Below are 21,609 nucleotides of genomic sequence, written 5' to 3'. Positions count from 1 at the left end.
CATCTCTATTCCTGCCCTCAAATAGATTCATCAAATAGTACCGTTTTTCTAGATTCCATATATATACATTAGTATACAATATTTGACTTCATTTTTCTGACTTCACTGTGTATAACAAGCTTTAGGATCAAGTGTTTTGCCGGGGTCCAGCCCCGGCGGAGTCTAGGGGTTCCCTTCGGATGAGCGGCGTCCGCGAAGAAAAAGAAGCGAGTCGAGTCTTGGTTGAGTGCAGAATCAAGACTACTTTATCCTTTTACATTAGTGTTTATATACCCTAAAACCAATAATCCTTTATAGAGGGTTAAGGAGTGGGGAATGATAAGATTGTACCAGGTGCAGCAGCTAGTCAACTGTGAAAAGCCATCTACAAACCTTATCTTGGGAAGCTCAGCCCCGGGCGGACTTAGCTCTGGTATGTAATCCTAAGGGTGAGAGGTCTCACGAATTCCCTTCTGATGACACCCTAAGGAATCTTCTCAATCTCGTGATGGACTGTTTATCTACTTTTACTTATGGGATAGATAGGCCTGTTGCTAGCAGACTTGGTTTTGTGCTAGAAGTGTTTTTGTGCAATCATGAGCATTCCAGATTCTAAATTGGCAATCATAATTCCAACAGAGCCAGAAGCAGCAGGATATTCTGTGTAATATTTTCCTTACTTCTGGCCTGTTTATTGGGACCCATGTGCCCCCAGGGACTGTGTTGCTGCTATGCAAAGGTTTCAAGAAGGGATTTTAGGTAAGAGTCAGACTAGTTTTTAGGGAACATAGAAGAATGCCAAACATCAGAAGATGAAAGAACGAAGGCCTGGGAGTGGATGGTGGGGCGGTCCCGAGAAACCCCTGGAGGTCCGGACGCCTTTGAGTGCCAAGTCCTTGAACCCAGATCTTGTCACCTACGGGGTTTCTCTCGCCGGCTCCCAACAGTGTTTCACATTTGCTCCTTTTTATGGCTGAATAACATTCCATTGTATATATGTACCACAACCTCTTCATTCATCTGTCGATGGACATCCAAGTTTCTTCCATGTTCTGGCTATTGGAAATAGTGCTGCAATGAACATTCAGTTACATGTCTTTTTTGAGTTATGGTTTTATCAGGGCATATACCCAGTAGTGGGATTCCTGGGTCATAGCTTTATTCCTAGTTAGTTAAGGCATCTCCATACTGTTCTCCATAGTGGCTGTATCAATTTGCATTCCCAACAACAGTGCAAGATGGTTTCCTTTTCTCTACAGACTCACCAGCATTTATTATTTGTAGATTTTTTGATGATAGTCATTCTCACTGTGTGAGGTGATATCTCATGGTAGTTTTGATTTGCGTTTCTCTAATAATGAGTGATGCTGAGTATCCTTTCATGTGTTTGTTGGTCATCTGTATGTTTTCTTTGGAGAAATATCTATTGAGGTGTTCTGCCCATTTTTTGATTTGGTTGTTGTTTTTCTGATATTGAATTGCATAAGCTCTTACATATTTTGGAGGTTAATCCTTTGTCAGTTGCTTCATTTGCAACTTTCTCTTGTTCTGAGAGCTCTATTTTCATTGTGTTTCAAGTTTCCTTTGTTGTGCAAAAGCTTTTAAGTTTAATTAGGTCCAGTTTGTTTATTTTTGTTTTTATTTCCATTACTCTGGGAGGTGGGTCATAAAGGATCTTGTGATTTATGTCAAAAAGTGTTCTACCTATGATTTCCTCTAAGATTTTTATAGTTTCTGGCCTTGCATTTAGGTCTTTAATCCATTTTGAGTTTATCAGTAGTATTCATATATGTATGTATTCCTATATATATATATAGACACACATAACATTTGCATATTATACATTCATTTGTTGATGGACCATTAGGTTGTTTCTATATCTCAGCAATTGTAAATAATGCTAACATGAACACTGGGATGCATGTACCTTTTAAAATTAGTGTTTTTATTTTCTTCAAATATATACCCAGCAGTGGAATTGCTGGGTCAAATAATAGCTTTATTTATTTATTTATTTTGAGAAACATTCACACTATTTTCCATGGTGACTGCTTCAACTTACATTCCCACTAACAGTGAATAAATGCTCCCTTTTCTCCACATGCTCATCAACACTTGTTATTTGTGTTCATTTTGATGATAGCCATTCTGACAAGTATGAGGTAAAGATTATCTCATCATGTTTTTTATTTGAATTTCCTTGATTATTAGCAATGTTGAACTCTTCATGTGTTTGTTGGCCATCTGCATTTCTTCTTTGGAAAAATGTCTTTTCAGGTCTTCTGCCCTTTTTAAAAATCTGGTTGGTTGTTTTTATTTTTCTTTTGCTATTAAGTTGTACGAACTGTTTATATTTGCTGGATATTAATCCCTTATCAGCCATATAATTTACAAATATTTTCTCCCATTCAATATGTTATCTTTCCACTTAGTCAACAGTTTCCTTTCCTGTGGAAAGCTTTCAAGTTTAATCATGTTTACTTTTATTTCTTTACTTTGGGGCACCAAAAAAGGGCCATTAGAATTTTTGATAGACATTGCACTTAATCTGTAGATCACTTTCAATAATACGAACATTTTATAATACTAAATATTTCTAATCCATATGAGGCATGTTGTTTCATTTAATTTTGTCTTGCTCAAATTCTTTCATTAATGTTTTATAATTTTCAGTGTATAAGTCTTCCATCTCCTTGGTTAAGTTTATTTCTTATATTTTTGTTGCTTTTATAAATGGAATTCTTTCTGGATTTCCTTTTTGAATAGTTTGTTGTTAATTATAAAAATGCATAAGCTTTTATTCTTATGTAATAAAAATAAATGTTAAAAACTAATTATCTAGCAAACCATATGCACTAACAGATTAAAAGGATCATACGCTATGATCACAGTGGGATTTACCCCCAAATGCAAAGATTCTTCAATATCTGCAAATTAATGTAAAACAGCACATTAACAAACTGAAGAATAAAAAACATGATCATGTCCCTAGATGTAGAAAAAGCTTTTGCCAAAATTCAATACCCATTTATGGTTAAAAACTCTCAAGGAAGTGGGAATACAGGGAAACTACCTTAAATAATATAGGTCAAACCCATACTAACATCATTTGTAGTCATGAAAAGTTTAAAATGTTTCAAATTCAGGAACAAAGTAAGATAGACAAAGCAATCTTCAGATAGAAAAACAAAAATGAAGGCATCATACTTCCTGATTTCAAAATATATTACAAAGCTATAGTAAATTAAAACAGTATGTTGCCAGCATAAAATATATGCCAGATATATAGATATATGTAACAGAATAGAGGAACCATGTATTTCCCCATTTGTGGTTCCAAAGAGATTCCCCATTTCCTCTGTGAGGTCATGGCCATCCTGAAACTGGCCTGTGAAGACATCTCTGCCTATGAGAAGGCTGTGGTGATGACAAGCATCATAGTGCTCCTCATCCCCTTGTCCCTCATCATGTCCTCTTACGCTCTTATCTTCCTTGCTATCCTCTGCACGAACTCTCCTGAGGGCAGGAACAAAGCCCTGGCCACCGGTTCCTCCCACCTGACTGTGGTGATTCTCTATTTTGGTCCAGCCATGCTGGTCTACATGAAGCCTAATTCTCACTACAGTCCCAAGCTGGACCAGGTTCTTTTTATGTGTGGTGCCATCCTCACGCCTATGATGAACCCCCTCATATACAGTCTGAGGAACAAGGAGGTGGTGTGTGCTTGGCAAACGGTGTTGGGATGCTGCCTAACCTCAGTTTAGATACAAACACATGATGGATGTTGATCACTAGCTCTATTTCATTCTAAAACAGTGCTGCTTAGATTCCATTTCAGCCCTGGTCTTTTCATACTTGAAATTGCAGAGGGATCATTGACTCCATGGGTTCAGTTCATATATACATAAAACTGGTGACCTGTGTTTATCCTCTTCATGTTTCTTTGAGAATTTTAGGCCCACATTCTCAAATTGGGCACTCTAGGACTGATGATGATGATGGTGGCAGCAGTGATAGCAGTAGTGATGAGAACAGTGTTGGTATTGGTAATGGTGAGTAGTGATGGTGGCAATAATGATGGTGGTAAATGGTGTAATTGGAGTGATGGTAGCTGAGGTGGTAGATGTAGTGATGGTAAGGATGATGAAGTTTCACCAAGAAAACTGGATCAATGATGCTTTTTTCAACTACAAAAGAAATGCGAATCTATTATAGTCTTTGAAAGAAGCCAACCATGACTGAAAGTCCTGAAATGCTCCAGTTTATAAAAGACCCTTGTGCTGTGCTGTGCCTAGTTGCTCAGTCTGGTTCGACTCTTTGTGACCACAAGGACTGTAGCCTGCCAGGCTCCTCTGTCCATGGGGATTCACCAGGCAAGAATACTGGGGTGGGTTGGCATGCTCTCCTCCAGGGGATCTTCCTGACCCAGGGATTGAACCCAGGTCTCCCTCATTGCAGGTAGATTCTTTACCACAAAAGACCCTTGCTGCTGCTGCTGCTGCTAAGTCGCTTCAGTCGTGTCCAACTCTGTGCGACCCCATAGATGGCAGCCCACCAGGCTCCCCCATCCCTGGGATTCTCCAGGCAAGAACACTGGAGTGGGTTGCCATTTCCTTCTCCAGTGCATGAAAGTGAAGTCTCTCAGTCATGTCCGACCCTTAGCGACCCCCTGGACTGCAGCCTGCCAGGCTCCTCCGTCCATGGGATTTTCCACGCAAGAGTACTGGAGTGGGTGGCCATTGCCTTCTCCGACAAAAGACCCTCAAGTGACGATAAAAACTAAGTTGAGTTCTTGGTGTCAAGTCTTTAAAATTGAAGGGGCTAAAAATAGTCCTAAACAAAAATCCAATTAAATTACTCTATTTTAATCTTGTAATAACCTATAACGTCAATAAAAAAATTGCCATCTTCCACACGTTCAAATATTACCACATGTCTGAACATACCTAATAAATAGAGCCAAAAGTAAAACATTTATATTAACAAGATAGAAAAATTTTGCAAACATTTACAAAAACACACACTCTGGTTTTCCTTCCCATAATTTTTCAGGTGAAATCAATCAAGGCTAAACTATGAGACAAGGAAATAAAAGTTAACACAAGACTTCATTTTCTAGAACTATTCTCTAGAATTTTCTTGCTACCTCACTTCCACTCACCTTCTTTCCAGGTTGACTGTCCCTGGAAACACAGATCTGATTTTCCTTCATGCAATCTGCACTTTCCTCCCTGCCCTGCTTCATCCACCAACATCCCCAAGAGCCTCCAGCTTCTTAAAGAATAAGAAAGCACTCAAAAGGGCTGTGGAGCACATATTTTCCTTCATTGACATCTTATTTGCTGAATGTTTCCTCTTCTGTGTCTTCTGATCTGTGGCTGTCACCTTACCAAGGGTCTGGGTGAAATGTCTGCTGAGTGCTGGGTTGGGTGGCTTGTTTTTTCTAAACCTTATGGTTTGTGCCATATATTCTATTACCAGTGTTCTGGAGCTGGTTCATACCGACTCACAAGAGCTAACTGTTAAATCTTAAATAATTCTGCAAGTTGGTTGTTAAACCACTGATAGCATGGTGGAGGTATTCAGATCCTGGCAGCTGAAAATGACTACCAACTAAGGCTTTTATTTTTTTGTCTTAGAATATTTTTTTCAAGAGCTAATTTACCAACACATCACTGCCTCCACCTACATCTTGAAGAAGAGAGTATTACTTCTTCTGTGAAATCACTGCCTTCCTGAAATTTACTTCTGAATTTCAATAGAGACATAGTTTTTGGATTTCAGGGTTTTTTTTTAACTTATCCTTTTTATAACTTACCCTCCCCAACCCCTATAAGTACTCCTCCCAAGTGCTGAGCCCCTACTCTTGTGCTGCCACTGTTACATCTACAACCCCAGAGACAACTCATGTACACAGGGAAAAACAACTTATTTTTCCCTTTGATTCACTGCACACCAACACCCCTTATTTCTCATTTAAGAAACAAGGACAGTTATTCTATCATTCAAGAAATAAGTGAAAGGGTAACAGGCAGGAAGGCCAGGGGTCTCCAAACGGAGGAAATAGGCTGCAAGTGTCAGACATCTTTTTCTCCCTCTCAAGTGGCAGGAGGAAACAAACTAGTGATACATTTTTTTTCTCCTTCTCTATACAAATTTAAAAAGAGGTTTCTCTTAAAATACTGTGTTGCCATAATGACAACTGGTTCCACCTGAACTTAACTATTCTCAAACCTTGAGTTAACCAATGCATTTTTCTTATGGAAATGTTTGTCTTAAGCTATGTTAATACACTATGCATTTACCCTAGCCTCTGTCTTCCAGTCGGTTCTGCCTAATGACTCAGAATTGACTTGACAAATCAGTATGTTATACTCAGACACTGTTTCTCTAATCTATGTAAGCGAAACTATTTGTATGGTAATCTGCCTTTCTAGAAGATTCAAGTCAATTGTTTTATGGCCCAGGATGACTCGCCTGGTGCCAAGATTATCCCAAAATACATCTTATGGATGAGGGGCCTGGTGCCATTGTCTGAGTTTTAAGACATTCCTTTCTTTCATTAATAGACTGCTAGTAACTATATAACATCCAGCTAAAAACTAACAGGGGGGTATTCTTTCTGCCCTCTTCTGATGTCTATGTCAGAAGCTTTGTCTATCTCCTTTATACGTTAATAAAACTTTATTACACAAAAGCTCTGAGCGATCAAGCCTTGTCTCTGGCCCCCGATTGAATTCTTCTCCTCCAGAGGCCAAGAATCCCAGTGCCTTTTCGTGGCTCAAGCAACAACCTTTCACAAGGACAGTTCTTCTATCATTCAAGAACAGTTCTGAAGAGTATTAACATTCAACAAGGACAGTTTTGAAGAGTATTAAGATATTTAAACAAAACATTTGATGAAAACTGAACTGACATTCCCAAGAAGCTCAAATATTCCCAAGCAATAGGAAGAAATAGGAAGAAAACAACAAAGAACAGCATAATAAAAATGCTAAAAATCAGTGATAAAGAGACAGTCTTAAAGCACTTGGAGAGAAAAAGACACATTATACACAGAACCAAGAGAATAAGAATTACAAGAGACTTACCAAAACAAAAAACAAAAAACAAAAAACAAAAAAACAAAAAAACAATGCAAGCCAGGAGACAATGAACAGGTATCTTCAGAGTACAGAAAGAAAAACTTGTTTATGCAGCATAACAACTTTTCAAAACTAATGTTAGCAAAAATGCCAGAGTAAGGACTTCTGAAAATAAATTTCATACCCATAAAAGCAATGAAAACACTGGACATTTTCCAGAATCAACTTTTTCAGACTTCTGAAAATTAAACAAAGGTTTTCAGCAATCTGGAGAGGATTTACTTGAGAAAAATGACTGAAACTTACTAAATCGGTGAGTTTTATGACCTTTTAACTCATCTATTCTTATTGTTCCCTCTCCTGTTTAGCTATAACCTGGAAAAACAACAGCCTGAAGTGGAAAAAACAGGAGCAGGGCAATAACTGGAGTGGCAAGACAGGAATGGATCTCCTTCAAAGACCAATCCCCAGAGAATTATCATGTACTCTGCTGATTCCCTGGAAGATCCCCACTAGCAAAATCATCTATATTTGATCTGACTCAGCACTCATCCAGTACAAATAGGCCCCACAGGCATTTTGAAAAAAACAATCAAAGGCGACTGTTGGAACATCGTGACTGCCAAAGGCAATACATACTATTTGGGCAAAAATTGGTTAACCAAAAGGCTTAAAAAGAAAACTTGGGGAATGAGATACCTGTAGCAGACTCTGAAAAGCTTTCACACAGTCCTGGGATTCTTGAAGGCCATGTGCTTTCATAGGATTGTGTACACTGCCAGAGATGTATGCTCACTCAGGAATACCTGAGAAGCTCTAAGCACTCACTTCTGGTTAACAGGGAGGCTCAACACAAGCTGGAAGTGAAGGCTGAGGTGAAACTGTACACTGCCTGACTGAATGCTGAAGGCAGGTCCCAACATGCAAACTGAGGTCCACAGCAAAGACTGGGAGACTTATTGGAAGAGGGAAAATGAGTTGTTCAATTGATACAGAATTTCAGTTCTACAGATCTTTTGCACAACAATGTGAACATAATTAACACTACTAAACTATATATACTTAAAAACAGTGAAGATAGTAAATTTTATGTGTTTTACATTTGTTATTTTATAAAGACATAATTGTCTGGTAATCAATGAAACCTTAAGACAAAGTCATTTTCATTGTTCATTAGAAGAACTTCAATGTTATACATGTTTTCATAGTCTGGTATACTGTTTAGTTTTTGTTTTTGTTTTTTTAAAATTTTGTCCAGCTTCTTAACAACTGGAAGGATTTTGAAATGCCATTCAGAATAACCAGGACAACTTTCATAACCTTTCCAGTTAAAAGATTCATGAATGGTTCTGCTAGAGTAGACAAGGCGACATTCTGTTCAAGTGCTTCCCTACTTGTAGATTGGTGACCAACCATAGTTTCATTTTGTACCCTAGATTCCTTTGGGAATATGCCAACAAGGAACGTCATCTGGCCTTGACCGCCAGTTGTGAGACTTGGCGTTGTCTACACAGATTCTACTGTATTAGTTCAGGCACCATTCAGTGGCCTGGAATAGCCTGCACACGTTCCTACATCAATTACAACTTGAGACTATCCCTCAGTCTCAGAGCCAATTTCTCCTTTAGCTCAGAGCCAATTTCTCCTTTAGCTCTTAAGAAAGTGTTAGTCGCTTAGTTGTGTGACTCTGCGACCCCAGGGACGATAGCCTGCCAGGTTCCTCTGCCCATGGAATTCTCCAGGCAAGAATACTGGTGTGGGTAGCCATGCCCTGCTCCAGGGGAGCTTCCTGACTCAGGGATTGAAGCCGAGTCTCCTGCCTTGTAGGCAGATTCTTTCCCATCTGAGCCACCACGGAAGTTAATTGGCCATTCTGGAGCTTCTGGAAGCTTTACAAACTGTTTTCACAACCATTCAATTAATTCAGTTGGATGATTAGTTAGGTAAAAAATACCTGGTAAGTAAATGCTAAAATCTCAGGATCATCATGACACAAGAGACGAAAACTGAAAAGTAAAATTTGACCAACAAACTTCTTAAGACAAATGCTTTTAAGTGTCCAGGCAAGATTCCTAAAGATATGCCAAAGGTATAAACATTTTTTAACATTCACTTTGAAAGCATTTCAAACCTACAAAAGTTCCAGTGGTACAGATAGCTAGCTCCTATTACCTATCTTCCCCAGATGTTGACATCCTGAATAACCACAGTACAATAGTCAAAGGCAGGAAGTGAATATTTTAAAATGGTGTAACTTCAGACCTTATTCAAGTTTCATCAATTATCCCACTAAACCTTTTTTGTGGAACCTGGCCAGTATCACACATTGCATTTGCTATACTTCGTTGGTCTCATCTAATCTTGGACATACCCTCCTTTTCATTTTCTTTTACAACCTCAACACTTTAAAAAGGTATTAGCTAACTGTTCTGCTAAATATCCCTCAATTTGGGTCTGTCTTCTGTTTTCTTGTGATTTAGAATTCAGGTTTTACTTTCTGGGCAGGAATATCACAGTGTACCTACCATACCTGAGGTGAGGTGGGTGGCCCAGGACATCTATATCTCAATACAGGTAGTATTAACTCTGTTTGGTTGTGGTGGTGTGCCTGATTTTCCCACTAAGTGGTTGCTGTTTATTCCCTCTGGAAATCTTGTCAGGAAATTCTCTGCCCTAAGATTAGCATCTACAGATAGTTATTACCTGCAAAATTACTGCTGTGATGTTTGCCAAATAACAGTATTTTATTTCCATCCTCCCTTCTCCATTTAATTGTTGGGATTCTACTGAAGGAAGGATCTGTCCCTTTTCTCCCTTTTATTTACATCACAATGGACCAAACATTTGCTTTTGTTTTTAATTTTTAAGATTTTGGATGGACCTGTTAGATCACCTTCAGGAAGGTTGTGCAGATTCATACTTCCTCAGGTTCTGCCTGAGTCTGTCACCTTCCTATACTCATGCCAACAGGAATTATGTACAAATAAGTTAATTTGTTTAAAAAAGGACATCTCAGTTTAATTCAGTTGCTCGGTTGTGTCCGACTCTTTACAACCCCATGGACTGTAGCACGCCAGGCTTCCCTGTCCATCACTTATGTATCTTCACTGTTTATCTTCCATTTGTTATTTTACATATAAGTGCACATTTTATCCTTGCCACCTATGTGTTTATAAGATCTTTTTGCACTGAAGATACTACTACAAATGGAATAATGTGAAACATATCTTCTCAATTTCCTCATGTTTTCCTTTGCTAATGGATATTTTAGTTTTATATGGTCAAATACATTGATATACTCCTTTTATTTGTGCTACTGTAGCAAGTTCTTTCCCAAATAAAAATACTCAACATGCTCTCTTAGTATTAAGTCCAAATTTTTATATGTATTTCTTATATTCTTCTGGATTATATTCCACTAGGCTTTCCAACATAAACTTTTTTCTTTGTTTCAATACTTTCCCCCAAAGTTCAGGAATTTTTAAAGGTTGAATTTAAATCATTGGGGAAATATATTTAACCTTTAATAAATGATGCTGACCATCCATTTAGGTGAAAAAATTCCCTCCTTCACACTATTTATAAAAATGGATTCCATATGGATATACATGTATTAGGAAAATATTTTTTATCAAGAAAATACAAACTCTATAAATCTAGTCAGCTGGGTAAATAATGGCAGATCATCTATCCCTGGATAGTTTGCTAGCATTAGATTACAATGAAATAAATATGATTAAGATATCCTTCATCATATTGATACAATATTGCCTATATCAGATTAGTATAACTGATAGCATATACTATAAAATCCTTTTACTGTTCACAAGTTTCTCTAAGGTTTTGGTTACATTCAATTGTCCTTACCAGACAGCTATACCCCAAAGGAAGAATTTTATTTGAATAAAAAGGGCCCATAAGTTGAAATAAATAGCTGTATAAAATATATCTTTACAAAAATTTATGACTAATATAAATATTAATGTATATTACATGTAGGCATAATAGAAGATAATTAAAAGGTAACTGTAATGAAAATGGGGAAAAATACAAAACCAAATCAAGGACTCAGGTTTCTTTTTGTCAACACTACACACAAGTGCCCCAAATGCTCTCTGTACCTAGCTGTAAACATCTCATTGCAAACCGAATACCCAGAGGGCCCCCTCTGCCCGTCAGGCATTACCGGATGTGGTATGCCCTGAAGCACTTGGCGTGGACGCCCTTCTGGCACTTCTCGCAGCGGGTGTTGGTCTGTGAGTGGCACAGGGCGCAGCGGGTCCTCTTGTCCTGGTGGATGATCCAGTGCCCAATCATGTCGAAGCGGCTCTCAGTTTCCAGCCGCCTGCTTCTCCTCCCCTGGGATGACGTGTCTGCATTGCTCTCTAAGTACACACAGGCCACATATCTTCGGAAGGCCAGGAGGTCCACCTGGGCATCGTGGCAGCATATCCTATGCAGCTGCCAAGCATTGTTAAGAGCCGCATCAATAACATAACCAATGAAACTTGAGTACCACTTCATACCCCGGATCTTCACCTTGTACTTGGCGATGTTCTGGTCCATACGGCCAACACCCCCCACCTTCTCCTGGTACAGTCTCAGCAGGGATGGCTGATGAACCTGGGTCTGCATCTTGGCTGCTCCCGAGTGATGGCTGGTCAGCCCCACCGGCTCTATGCCCACAGCATTGGAGCAGATGTTGACCACACTGCTATCGTGCCAGCGGCACACAATGATCTCCTCACTCTCGTCAACTTTGTAATCAAACGAACCCCTTTTCATTTTCTTCAGTTCTTTGGGATCTTTAAGGGGACAACACTCAGTTCTGTACTCACGAACAGTTCCTGTGGCCTTCACTCCTTTCTTCCTTAAAATGGACATCAATTTGACACTTGTAAAAACCTTGTCAAAAAATATGTGGTATGGCAGACAGCCACGCGTCTGAAGTGCATCCACAAATTTCACCACCATACTGCCTCCCAGGTCCAGGCCCCTGTCTGGCTTAGTGAACAGTGTGCCCTGGGAGGGCTCAAACCACACCAGATAGCCCCTGCTGGTCGTCCCACACCAAATCTTGTAGCCCAGCCGCACAGGCTTCCCCGCAGCCAGCTGCTTAGACCCCCGGTGTCCAAAGTATTCACACATGGATTCGCCAAAGCTATAGAACTCTTCCAAGGGTGCATGCTTCCGGAAATTGTAGTTCATGCGTACGATGAGAGGCCTGACCTTGGCAAACCTATCACTTTCATCAAGCTCATTGTTATCTGCAAAATGCAGGTATGAGAAGATCAGTTCAAATCTGTCCCTTCGAATTGCATCAGCCACAAGATGATGATGTGAGTCAGGAGATGTTTCCCAAAACATCCTTCTCCTTGGATAAGAGATATACCCACTTAAAATCAAAATGCCCAAGACACACTTCAATTCCTGGGCTGTGAGACCTAGGTTGACATTTTTCTGCCCAGCATAACGATTGGTTTCATTAACAATAAAATTAATGGTTCCTTCATCAAAAAACAGTTCAAAGAGACCTACAGGACTCAGTTCCTGGCTTTTGAGATCTTCCATATGAGGATCTGTTGCTGTCCAACTGCTGAAGTCTGGGTGGATATCTCTTTTGGTCCAAACACGCTGAGGTTCCACTACTGCCTTCTGTTTCTTCATGGCTGGCTGCAACTGCAGGTCTTCCTCCTCCTCCTCTGCGGTGCCAGAGTCCTCAGGGACCACAAAAGCATGCAGCACATTACCTGGCACGTGGGTTCCTCGCTGGCCATCTTCATCACCTGAGTCTTCATCAGTGAAGTCCCCTGCAGCATTTTTGGGCGGTGCAATGAAGATCTCTTCCCTACTGTGAGATTCCTCCTCTTCCAGAGCATTCAGAACCTCAAGTAACTTCACAGACTTCAACTTTGAGCTGGTACTTCTCCCAGTAGAGAGGCCGCTGCAATGACAGTAAACAGAATGAAGAGAGGCCATGCAGGAAAGCTAGTACTTCAGCAGAAAACTCCACCAAACCACTGTCCAAGAGGGGGACACTCCCGCTGTAACAGCATCTCAGATCCAACACCACCAGGCAATGTGCCAGATAAGTCAATATTCCAGACAAATACAGATTACTCTTCTAATCTGTGTTTTAATAAAGGGAGGTATTCTAAAGAGGTATTCCATACTTCCTTTTCTGCTTAAAGTCTTTGAATAGAGGATTCCCTCTAGTGATGAGTCCAGATGCCACTGTCATCATCTGGTTAACAGTAACTGCCAATGGGAAGGTTGGGCTGCTGAAGGGACCTCCACTGATGTCTCTTGACTCAGTGACCCGAGCAGCCCTGCTTTTGTGCTTCTGCCTTACCTATCTCTTCCCTTGTTCTTACTCACTTGACAAATATAAGTTTCCTCACTTCCCAAATTCTCTTTCTCCCTATCTGAACTCTCACTACCCAAATTCAAGATCTAGCCAGATTCAGACAGATTTTCACATGGCTCCCTCAACATCTGCTATCCTACTGCATCCTGCCTGCCAAATGGATTTGGAAACATGGAAACCCCTGCTATTCTAACTCTGTCTGTCCATGTAGGAACCAAATACAAGAGATGTTTGTATTTAGTGCTGCTCAGGGACTGCAGTGGGCACACTCCACTCCCTGACCTGCACAGCACTTGTTTCCAAATGAAGGAAACAAATGACATATCAACAAGCAAGTAGCTACACAGGATGGCATGAGGTAGTGATGAGGGCCATCCTGAATAAGGGACAGAGAATACAGCAAAGGAATAGGGCTGGGGGTGCTACTTTAGACAGATGATGAGGGAAGGCTTACAGGGCAGACAGACTGGAAAGGTGAAGGAGTGAGCCTTGTAGACAGCTGAAGACAGGGTATCCCAGATAGAGAGAAAGAACTGCAGGTACAGGTAGACAAGGCCCTGTTGGTCAAAGGGTCTTGACATCTATGAACAGCAAGGAGGTTAGTGACGCTGCAGAACTTAGTGAGGGGAGAAGAGTAGACAAGAGGTTGCTAGGTCCAGGGCCAAGGCTCCAGAGGGTTCCAGAGTCCTGATGAGGACTTCCAGGTTATCAGAGGAAGTCCCTGAGGGGTATGGAGCAGGACATGAGTGGTCATCATATCACTGTGGCTATGAAAGTGGACTGGGCTTGAGAAGGTGGGCACTGCTGCTGTCCTATTCCTTGGCCACTGCATGAAAAGCCACACACCAGAGGGAGGATACAGGCTTTACCATGAAGGCTATTTCTCCGAAGGCCTGCCTGTAAGTTTTGGAGTTTTGTTGCATTAGAGACTCACTCCAACCTCACTTTCAGGGCATTGGCTCCACCAGCCCCCATGCTAAAGGCTAGGGCACAAGACATCTGACCTCTGGGGAGATGAGGTATATCTCAAGCTCTCTGGGCCAGTCAGAAAGGGAGAGGAAACCTGAAGCTCTGCCTCTCCACAGGCCTCAAACTAAGACGTGTTCTCAAAGAGCATCAGCCCTTTTCATGCCTCCTCCAGCCACCCATGGTCTACAGCAGCAGATCCAGCCCTGCCCAGCCATGGTCTTGGCTAGTCTCACCACTCAAGCTGCTGCATACCCAGAGGCCCTCAAACACCTCTGCCTGGCTCTTCACACCCTTATAGTGAGAAAGTCTGCAGGAACTGAGGCAGCCCCACACAGAACCCTCTTGTGTCTTGAAGGATGGGGAAAGCAAATCACATCTTTAGCTCAAGTGTAGAATTAGAGCTACAGAGCTGCATCCATACTGCACCCCCACACACTCCTTTGTCTGCCTTGCCTTTTCTCCTGTCTTCCTCTCTCCTCTACCTCTTTGGTGCTTCATAGACACCAAGTGCTTAGGGTGGCTAGCAGGACTGAGAGCTGAAAATGTTAAAAACTTGGCCTTTCAAAAGCAAAGGGGTAAATACAGTTAGCTTTGAATAACACAGGTTTATGTGAACTAAGAGAAGACTCTTGAGAGTCCCTTGGACTTCAAGGAGATCAAACCAGTCCATCCTAAAGGAATTCAGTCCTGAATATTCATTGGAAGGACTGATGCTGAAGCTGAAACTCCAGTACTTTGACCACCTGATGCAAAGAACTGACTCACTGGAAAAGACCCTGATGCTGGGAAAGATTGAGGGCAGGAGGAGAAGAGGATGACAGAGGATGAGATGGTTGGACGGCTTCACTGACTCGATGGACATGAAGTTGAGCAAGTTCCGGGAGTTGGTGATGGACAGGAGGCCTGGCATGCTGTAGTCCATGGGGTCGCAAAGAGTCAGCCACGACTGAGCAACTGAACTGAACTGAACTATGTGAGTTCACTTATACATGGATTCTTTTTCAGTAAATATGTACTAGAGTACTACACGATCCTCATTTGGTTGGAGCCAGCAGTGCAGAGGGCTCCGTTATAAAGTTACACACAGATTTGTGAATGCACAGAGGTAAGCAACCCTAGTCCCTATGTATTGAAGAGTCAACTGTACTTGCATAAAGCCTTTTATCAAACATTACTCCTACCTTGAGGATGAAGCCATGATATACTGGGAACACCAGGTTATCTTTACTTGCAGAGTCTAAGAATCTGTAAGAAAATAGAAGTCAGTTTTAAGAAATCATATGCAAGACAATAGGACCTTCTGTATCATTTGAGGGAAAAAAAAATCTCTAGATTCACTACTAACCAGAGGGATATAGATCAAGCACACACAGAAAATGATGTGCAGTTGACTGGCTAGTCAGAGGAGAAAAGCAGCAGCTCCTTCATCTCACACCTCACAACAAAATACATTCTGGGACAGTGTTTCCTATAGTCAGAACTATTGGCATGGTGTTTATTATAGGAGGTTCTCCTATGTATTGTGTGATGTTTAACAGCATTCCAGGCCTCCATTTACTATACACCAGTAGAACAACTGTCCCACTAGTCATGAAAAACAAAAGGGTTTCTAGACATCACCAAGTGTTCCCTGGTGGGAAGGACAGGAGGTAAAATCTCCCTTGGTTGAAAACTACTGTCCTACATCAGTGCTGCCAATAGAATTTGCCACAATGATAGAAATATTTTGTTTCAGTGCTATCCAATACAGTAGGCGTGAGACACATGTGAAGATTAAGCACTGGATATATGGCTAGTGTGACTAAGACACTGAATTTTTAATTTTATGTAATTTTTAGTAATTCTAATTTACATAGTCACATGTGGACAGTGGCTACTTTTTAGACAGTGAAGTCCTAGATGTATTAAGCACTAATTGCAAAAAAAAAAAGAAAAAAAAAGCAAAATTTTAAAATTTTTGAAGTATATTAATGGCCACAGCATGGGGAAACCTTTCTTTTAGAAAACACAGAAACTCAAAGGAGGATGGACAATTTTAACTATATCAAACTTCCAACAAATCTGTAGTAGGCTGTTTTTGAACTGCAGTGTTGGAGAAGACTCTTGAGAGTCCCTTGGACTGCAAGGAGGTCAAACCAGTCAATCCTAAAGGAAATCAACCCTGAATATTCACTGGAAGGACTGATGCTGAAGCTGAAGCTCCAATACTTTGGCCACCTGATATGAAGAACTGTCTCATTGGAAAAGACCCTGATGCTGGGAAAGATTGAAGGCAGGAGAAGGGGACGATAGAGGACAAGATGGTTGGATGGCATCACCGACTCAATGGACATGAGTTTGAGGAAGCTCCGGGAGATGGTAAAGGACAGGAAAGCCTGGCGTGCTGCAGTCCATGGGGTCGCAAAGAGTCGGACATGACTGAATGACTGAACTGACTGGTCCCTAGAAGCCAACACAGCTCCTGGCATGTAACAGGCACACAGTAAATACTTTCTGAACTGAACAACTTTTGCTGCAGAGCAAATGGCCATACTGCAGGGCATTCTCCCAATTCTATAGCAGGCTTTCATTTTCATCTTAACTTTTTGGCTTTAAGACAGCTATTTAGAAAAGTACTAAGGAACTCAATTCTTAATTCACCCTAACAAAAATGCATTCCTCAAGATTCTCTAAAACTTTGCATAGGAAATGTCTAGCAATGGAGAGCCAACTGATACAGTGGACTCAAACAAGAACAGAAGGGATAGCTCGGCAGAAAGGGTAGGAAAAGCCATTTCTCTCTTTTAGGGGACCTCTGGCTGTGTTCCTCAGTCCCTCCATCCCCTACTGTATGGTCCTTCCATCCTTCTTGCCCTTCTTGACAGAACCACCAGAGGAAATGGACAGGAGGAAACAGTGCCTCTGCAGGCTAAGCAAATTCTCGACGGGAATGATCTCCAGAAAGAGGCTGTTGGGCAGCCATATAAAGCAGCCCTTAATTTCTTCACTCCTTTAGCAAACATCAGAAGTGCCTACTAGATACCTAAGCATGTATAAAATCACTACTCTAACAGGGCCACCAAAAGGAAGAGGTAGGAGAGATTAAGATCTACAAAACAGGACTCAGTTAGATCTAGTCAGGAAAGTCACAGAACTTCTTTCTAAGGAAAGGATAATTAGACCTTCCCTAGGAAAGAGACCCTCCAAAAGAGTACAAATTCCCTGAGGAGGCAGAAAACAGCATCCCAAGAAGAAGAAATAGCAAACACGCGGGAAAGCAAAGACAATTATGACAGGGTAGAGAACCCAAGGGGGAGGGTATACAAAGAGACTGGATCAGCTATGCCATGTCTTGAAGGCACTGTTTAAAGAGACTTATCTTTAATGTAAAGCAAAAGGAAATCGAAAAAGGTTATAGGCGGAGCATGACACAGTTGGGTTTACATTTTAATAAGTTTATTCTGACTGTGGTATACACAACAGAGTGAGGGCACCAAAGCAGACGTAGGGAGATAAGAGAGATCATCAGGATGGTGGTGCTTATGGCAAAAAGTGGGCCAGCCCAAGTAGAATTCAAAAAGTAAACCAACAAGTTTGGATGATTGAGGGGGAGGGAGAGGGCTGATCAGGGAGGCCTCCCAGAGTTAAAGCTTAGTGGCTAGGGTAGGGTGATGCCATTCACAGAGGCCAGGAGCAGAACTATGGCATGAGATGTGGGTGATTTGGAGCTGTGTCTTGCACATATTGGGATGGAAATGCTTTTGAGATAACCCAGAAAGGTACTGAAAGGCCACAGTCACTCTGGGTCTGAGACAAAGAAATGGCCTGGGATAAAGTCATACATGAGTCAGTTTTCTGAGGATCTGTGGAAGCCCCAAAGCCACAAGAATCCCTGAAGCCACAGCTGTTACCCAGGGAGGAAGCCCACATTGAAAGAGAAGCTGGAAAAGGAGGACATCTTCAGAGAGGTCTAAGAGATGTAACGGCAGGAGGTTGACCTGAGAGATAGAAAAACCAGGAGATGCTGAGCAGTCAAGGGCCGGATGTGTCAAGGCACAGGTGTGCAATGCTGTGGCTCAGCTGGACATTCTCAGTTGGACATTCCAGAGGCTCAGCTGGATATTCTCAACTGGCTCTGGCATCCAGGAAGAAAAGTTTCTTTGATTTGAGATCTGATGTTCCTACAGCCATTCTGAAGGATCTTGGAGGTGAGGGGAGCTTTAGTGCTTAAAATATTAAATTTTCCAATGAGACAGGACAACTAAATGGAACTAAATCCTGACTTGGATCCTATACCACAAAAACGAAATGGTTGAGAAGAGCAAAAAATTCTGAACAAGGCCTGTAGACCTTACGTGTCCTGGTTTTGCTAACTGTTCTCTTAAGTAAGACGTTAACATTTGGGGAACCCAGGTGACTCGAACGTAGGGATTCTTTGTATTAGTTTTCAAACTTGTCTCATTTTTTAAAGTTACTTAGAAAAAATATTTTTTAATAAGACATTTTATAAACGTAAATGCCTCAAAGTTAAGCCAGGTGCAAAACGGCTCAAGAATGGCCTTTGTGAGATACTGGGCCCTCCTCGTACTTATCTCAATGCTAAACAAAAAAGGGGAAGAGAGGAAAACAAAGATGCTATGCAACCTCAGCGATCCCAGAAGCAGGCAGAAACTGTGGAAATGCCAAAATCGCCCTTCACAGCGCACCCCAATGCAGAACCTCCTCTCCCCCTAAAGGGCAAGGCCTCTAAGCACGCCCGACCCCGCCGACCCCGCCCACAAATGTCCACCCGCTCCGCCCCCAGCGTCAGCCCGCCCCAGCCCCAGCTCCGCCCACAGTAGTCCTTCCCGCCCCTGACCGTCCTTGCCCCACCCCCGATCCCGCCCAAGGGCCCTGGCCACTCCTCCCTTAGTACATCCAGCGTTAGCGGGCCCCGGCTACGCCCACAACCCGGCCTAGCCCAAAGGTTGCCACCCCCACGCTCGCTCCGCCCCAGTTGACCCCGCCCCGGTGCCGGCCCCGCCTTCCGCCCCGCAGGGGGACCCCCTCAAAAGGCTCTCTGAACTCGAAGCCCCGAGATCCGTTGTGCCTGGACCAGTCCCACCTACTCACCGTCCGCCCGCGGCAGCGAGGCCCAACGCCTGGGGCACCGTTGAGAAAAAACATCGCTACGGTCGGCCGCTCCCACATCCAAGAGGGGTCTAGTCGGCGGTGCAAGCGGGGCGACCTCGACCTGCGATGAACAGACTGGAGCCTCGTGGTTCGTGCCAGATACCACTCGTAGCGCGGAGCCTAGAGCGCCTCGGCGCTGTTGGCGTCGGCCGTCGCGGCAGCGCAACGTCCGGCAAGAGAGCGCTCCACTCGCCTTCGGCCCGCCTTCCGCTCCCCGCCCAGGACACACCCCTGCTTAGGACACGCCCCCGATCCCAGCAACCAACGAGACTTTAGGGCTTCCGCGGAGCTCAGAGGAAACCCGGAAGTGTCTCTGAGGCCGGGGCCAGGGCAGTGAAACATACTCGGCACCTCTTGCACTCTCCACTTGCCCGGTTCCCTTACTTGATAGCCTAGGCACTTTCCTCTCTATTACTCACTAAGGCACGAAACCTTTTTTTCTCTCTAGGTGGGTGGTTCTCCAATATAATTCAAACAACAGCTTCACTTGGGAACATGATAGAAATGCATATTCTGGGGCCCCATCCCAGAAATACCTAATCAGAAATTCCGAGGCTTGGCCCAGTAATCTGCATAACCTGCTCAACTTTACACCTTGGACTTTCTAGTTTGGATAATTCTTTGTCCTGGGGGTCTGTCCTGTGTATTGCAGGTAGGCTCACCAGATGTGAATCAGGGTACTCAGTTAAGTTCGAATTTCAGATAAATATATACCCTAAGATTAATCTTAGATTGGCATGCTGCAGTCCATGGGGCAGTAAAGAGTTGGTCAGGGCTGAACAGTAAGATTAATTTAGCAGTTAAGTATTTCATCTGGTGACGCTGTTGTTCCGTCCCTCAGTCCTGTCCAATTATTTGGGACCCCATGGACTGCATGCAGCACGCCAGGCTTCCCTGTCCTTCACCATCTCCCAGAGTTTGCTCAAGCTCATGTCCATTGAGTCGGTGGTGCCATCCAACCATTTCATTCTCTGTCTCCCTCTTCTCCCCATGATCTCAATCTTTACCAGCATCAGGGTCTTTTCCAATAAGTTGGCTCTTCCCATCAGGTGGCAAAGTATTGGAGGTTCAACTTCAGCATCAGTCCTTCCAATGAGTATTCAGGAATGATTTCCTTTAGGATTACTAGTTTGATCTCCTTGTTGTCCAAGGGACTCTCAAGAGTCTCCTCTAGCACCACAGTTCGAAAGCATCAATTCTTCAGCACCCAGCCTTCTTTATGGTCCAAATTTCACATCTGTACTTGACTATTAGAAAAACCATAGCCTTGAATATGTGGACCTTTATCAGCAAAGTGATGTCTCTGCTTTTTAATATGGTAGGTTTGTCATAGCTTTTCTTCCACAAAGCAAGCATCTTTTAATTTCATAGCTGCAGTCACCTTTTGTAGTGATTTTGGAGCCCAAGAAAATTAAGTCTCGCACTATTTCCATTTTTTCACCATCTGTTTGCCATGAAGTGATAGAGCCAAAATGCCATGATCTTAGTGTTTTGAATTTTGAGTTTTGCCAGTTTTTTCACTCTCCTCTTTCATCAAGTGGCTCTTTAGCTCCTCTTTACTTTCTGCATAAGGGTGGTGTCATCTGTATATGTGAGGTTATTGATATTTCTCCTGCAAGCTTGATTCCAGCTTGTGATTTATCCAGCCCAATGTTTTTCATGATATACTCTGCATATAAGTTAAATAAACAGGGTGACAATGTACAGTCTTGACATATTCCTTTCCCAATTTTGAACCACTCCATTATTCCATGTCTCTGTTACTTCTTGACTGACATACAGATTTCTCAGGAGGCAGGTAAGGTGGTCTGGTATTTCCATCTCTTTAAGAATTTTCCACAGTTTGTTGTCATCCAGACAGTAAAAGGCTTTCTCATAGTCGGTGAAGCAGAAGTAGGTATTTTTCTGGAATTCTCTTGCTTTTCCTGTGACCCAGCGGATGTTGGCAATTTGATGTTTGGTTCCTTTGACTTTTTAAAATCCAGCTTGTGCATCTCAAAGTTCTTGGTTCAAGTACTGTTGAAGCCTAGCTTGGAGGATTTTGAGCATTACCTTGCT

General features: G+C 42.3%; 1 protein-coding gene across 1 annotated transcript; it reads right to left on the bottom strand.

Annotated features, from left to right (window-relative positions):
* Window positions 1-315: 315 nt before the first annotated feature.
* Window positions 316-19,719, bottom strand: PGBD2 (piggyBac transposable element derived 2). The gene is made up of 3 exons (XM_065918393.1): window positions 19,492-19,719; window positions 15,582-15,645; window positions 316-13,008 (listed from the first exon to the last, which is right to left on the bottom strand). The coding sequence occupies exons 2-3, from the start codon at window positions 15,596-15,598 to the stop codon at window positions 11,247-11,249; spliced, it is 1,779 nt and encodes a 592-aa protein (XP_065774465.1). The 5' UTR covers window positions 15,599-15,645; window positions 19,492-19,719; the 3' UTR covers window positions 316-11,246.
* Window positions 19,720-21,609: the final 1,890 nt, after the last annotated feature.

This window comes from Muntiacus reevesi, chromosome 1, assembly GCF_963930625.1.
Source record: "Muntiacus reevesi chromosome 1, mMunRee1.1, whole genome shotgun sequence".
In the NCBI taxonomy this organism is placed as follows: domain Eukaryota; kingdom Metazoa; phylum Chordata; class Mammalia; order Artiodactyla; family Cervidae; genus Muntiacus; species Muntiacus reevesi.
The sequence above is the reverse complement of the archived record's forward strand: the minus strand, read 5'-3'. Positions and strand labels throughout refer to the sequence as shown.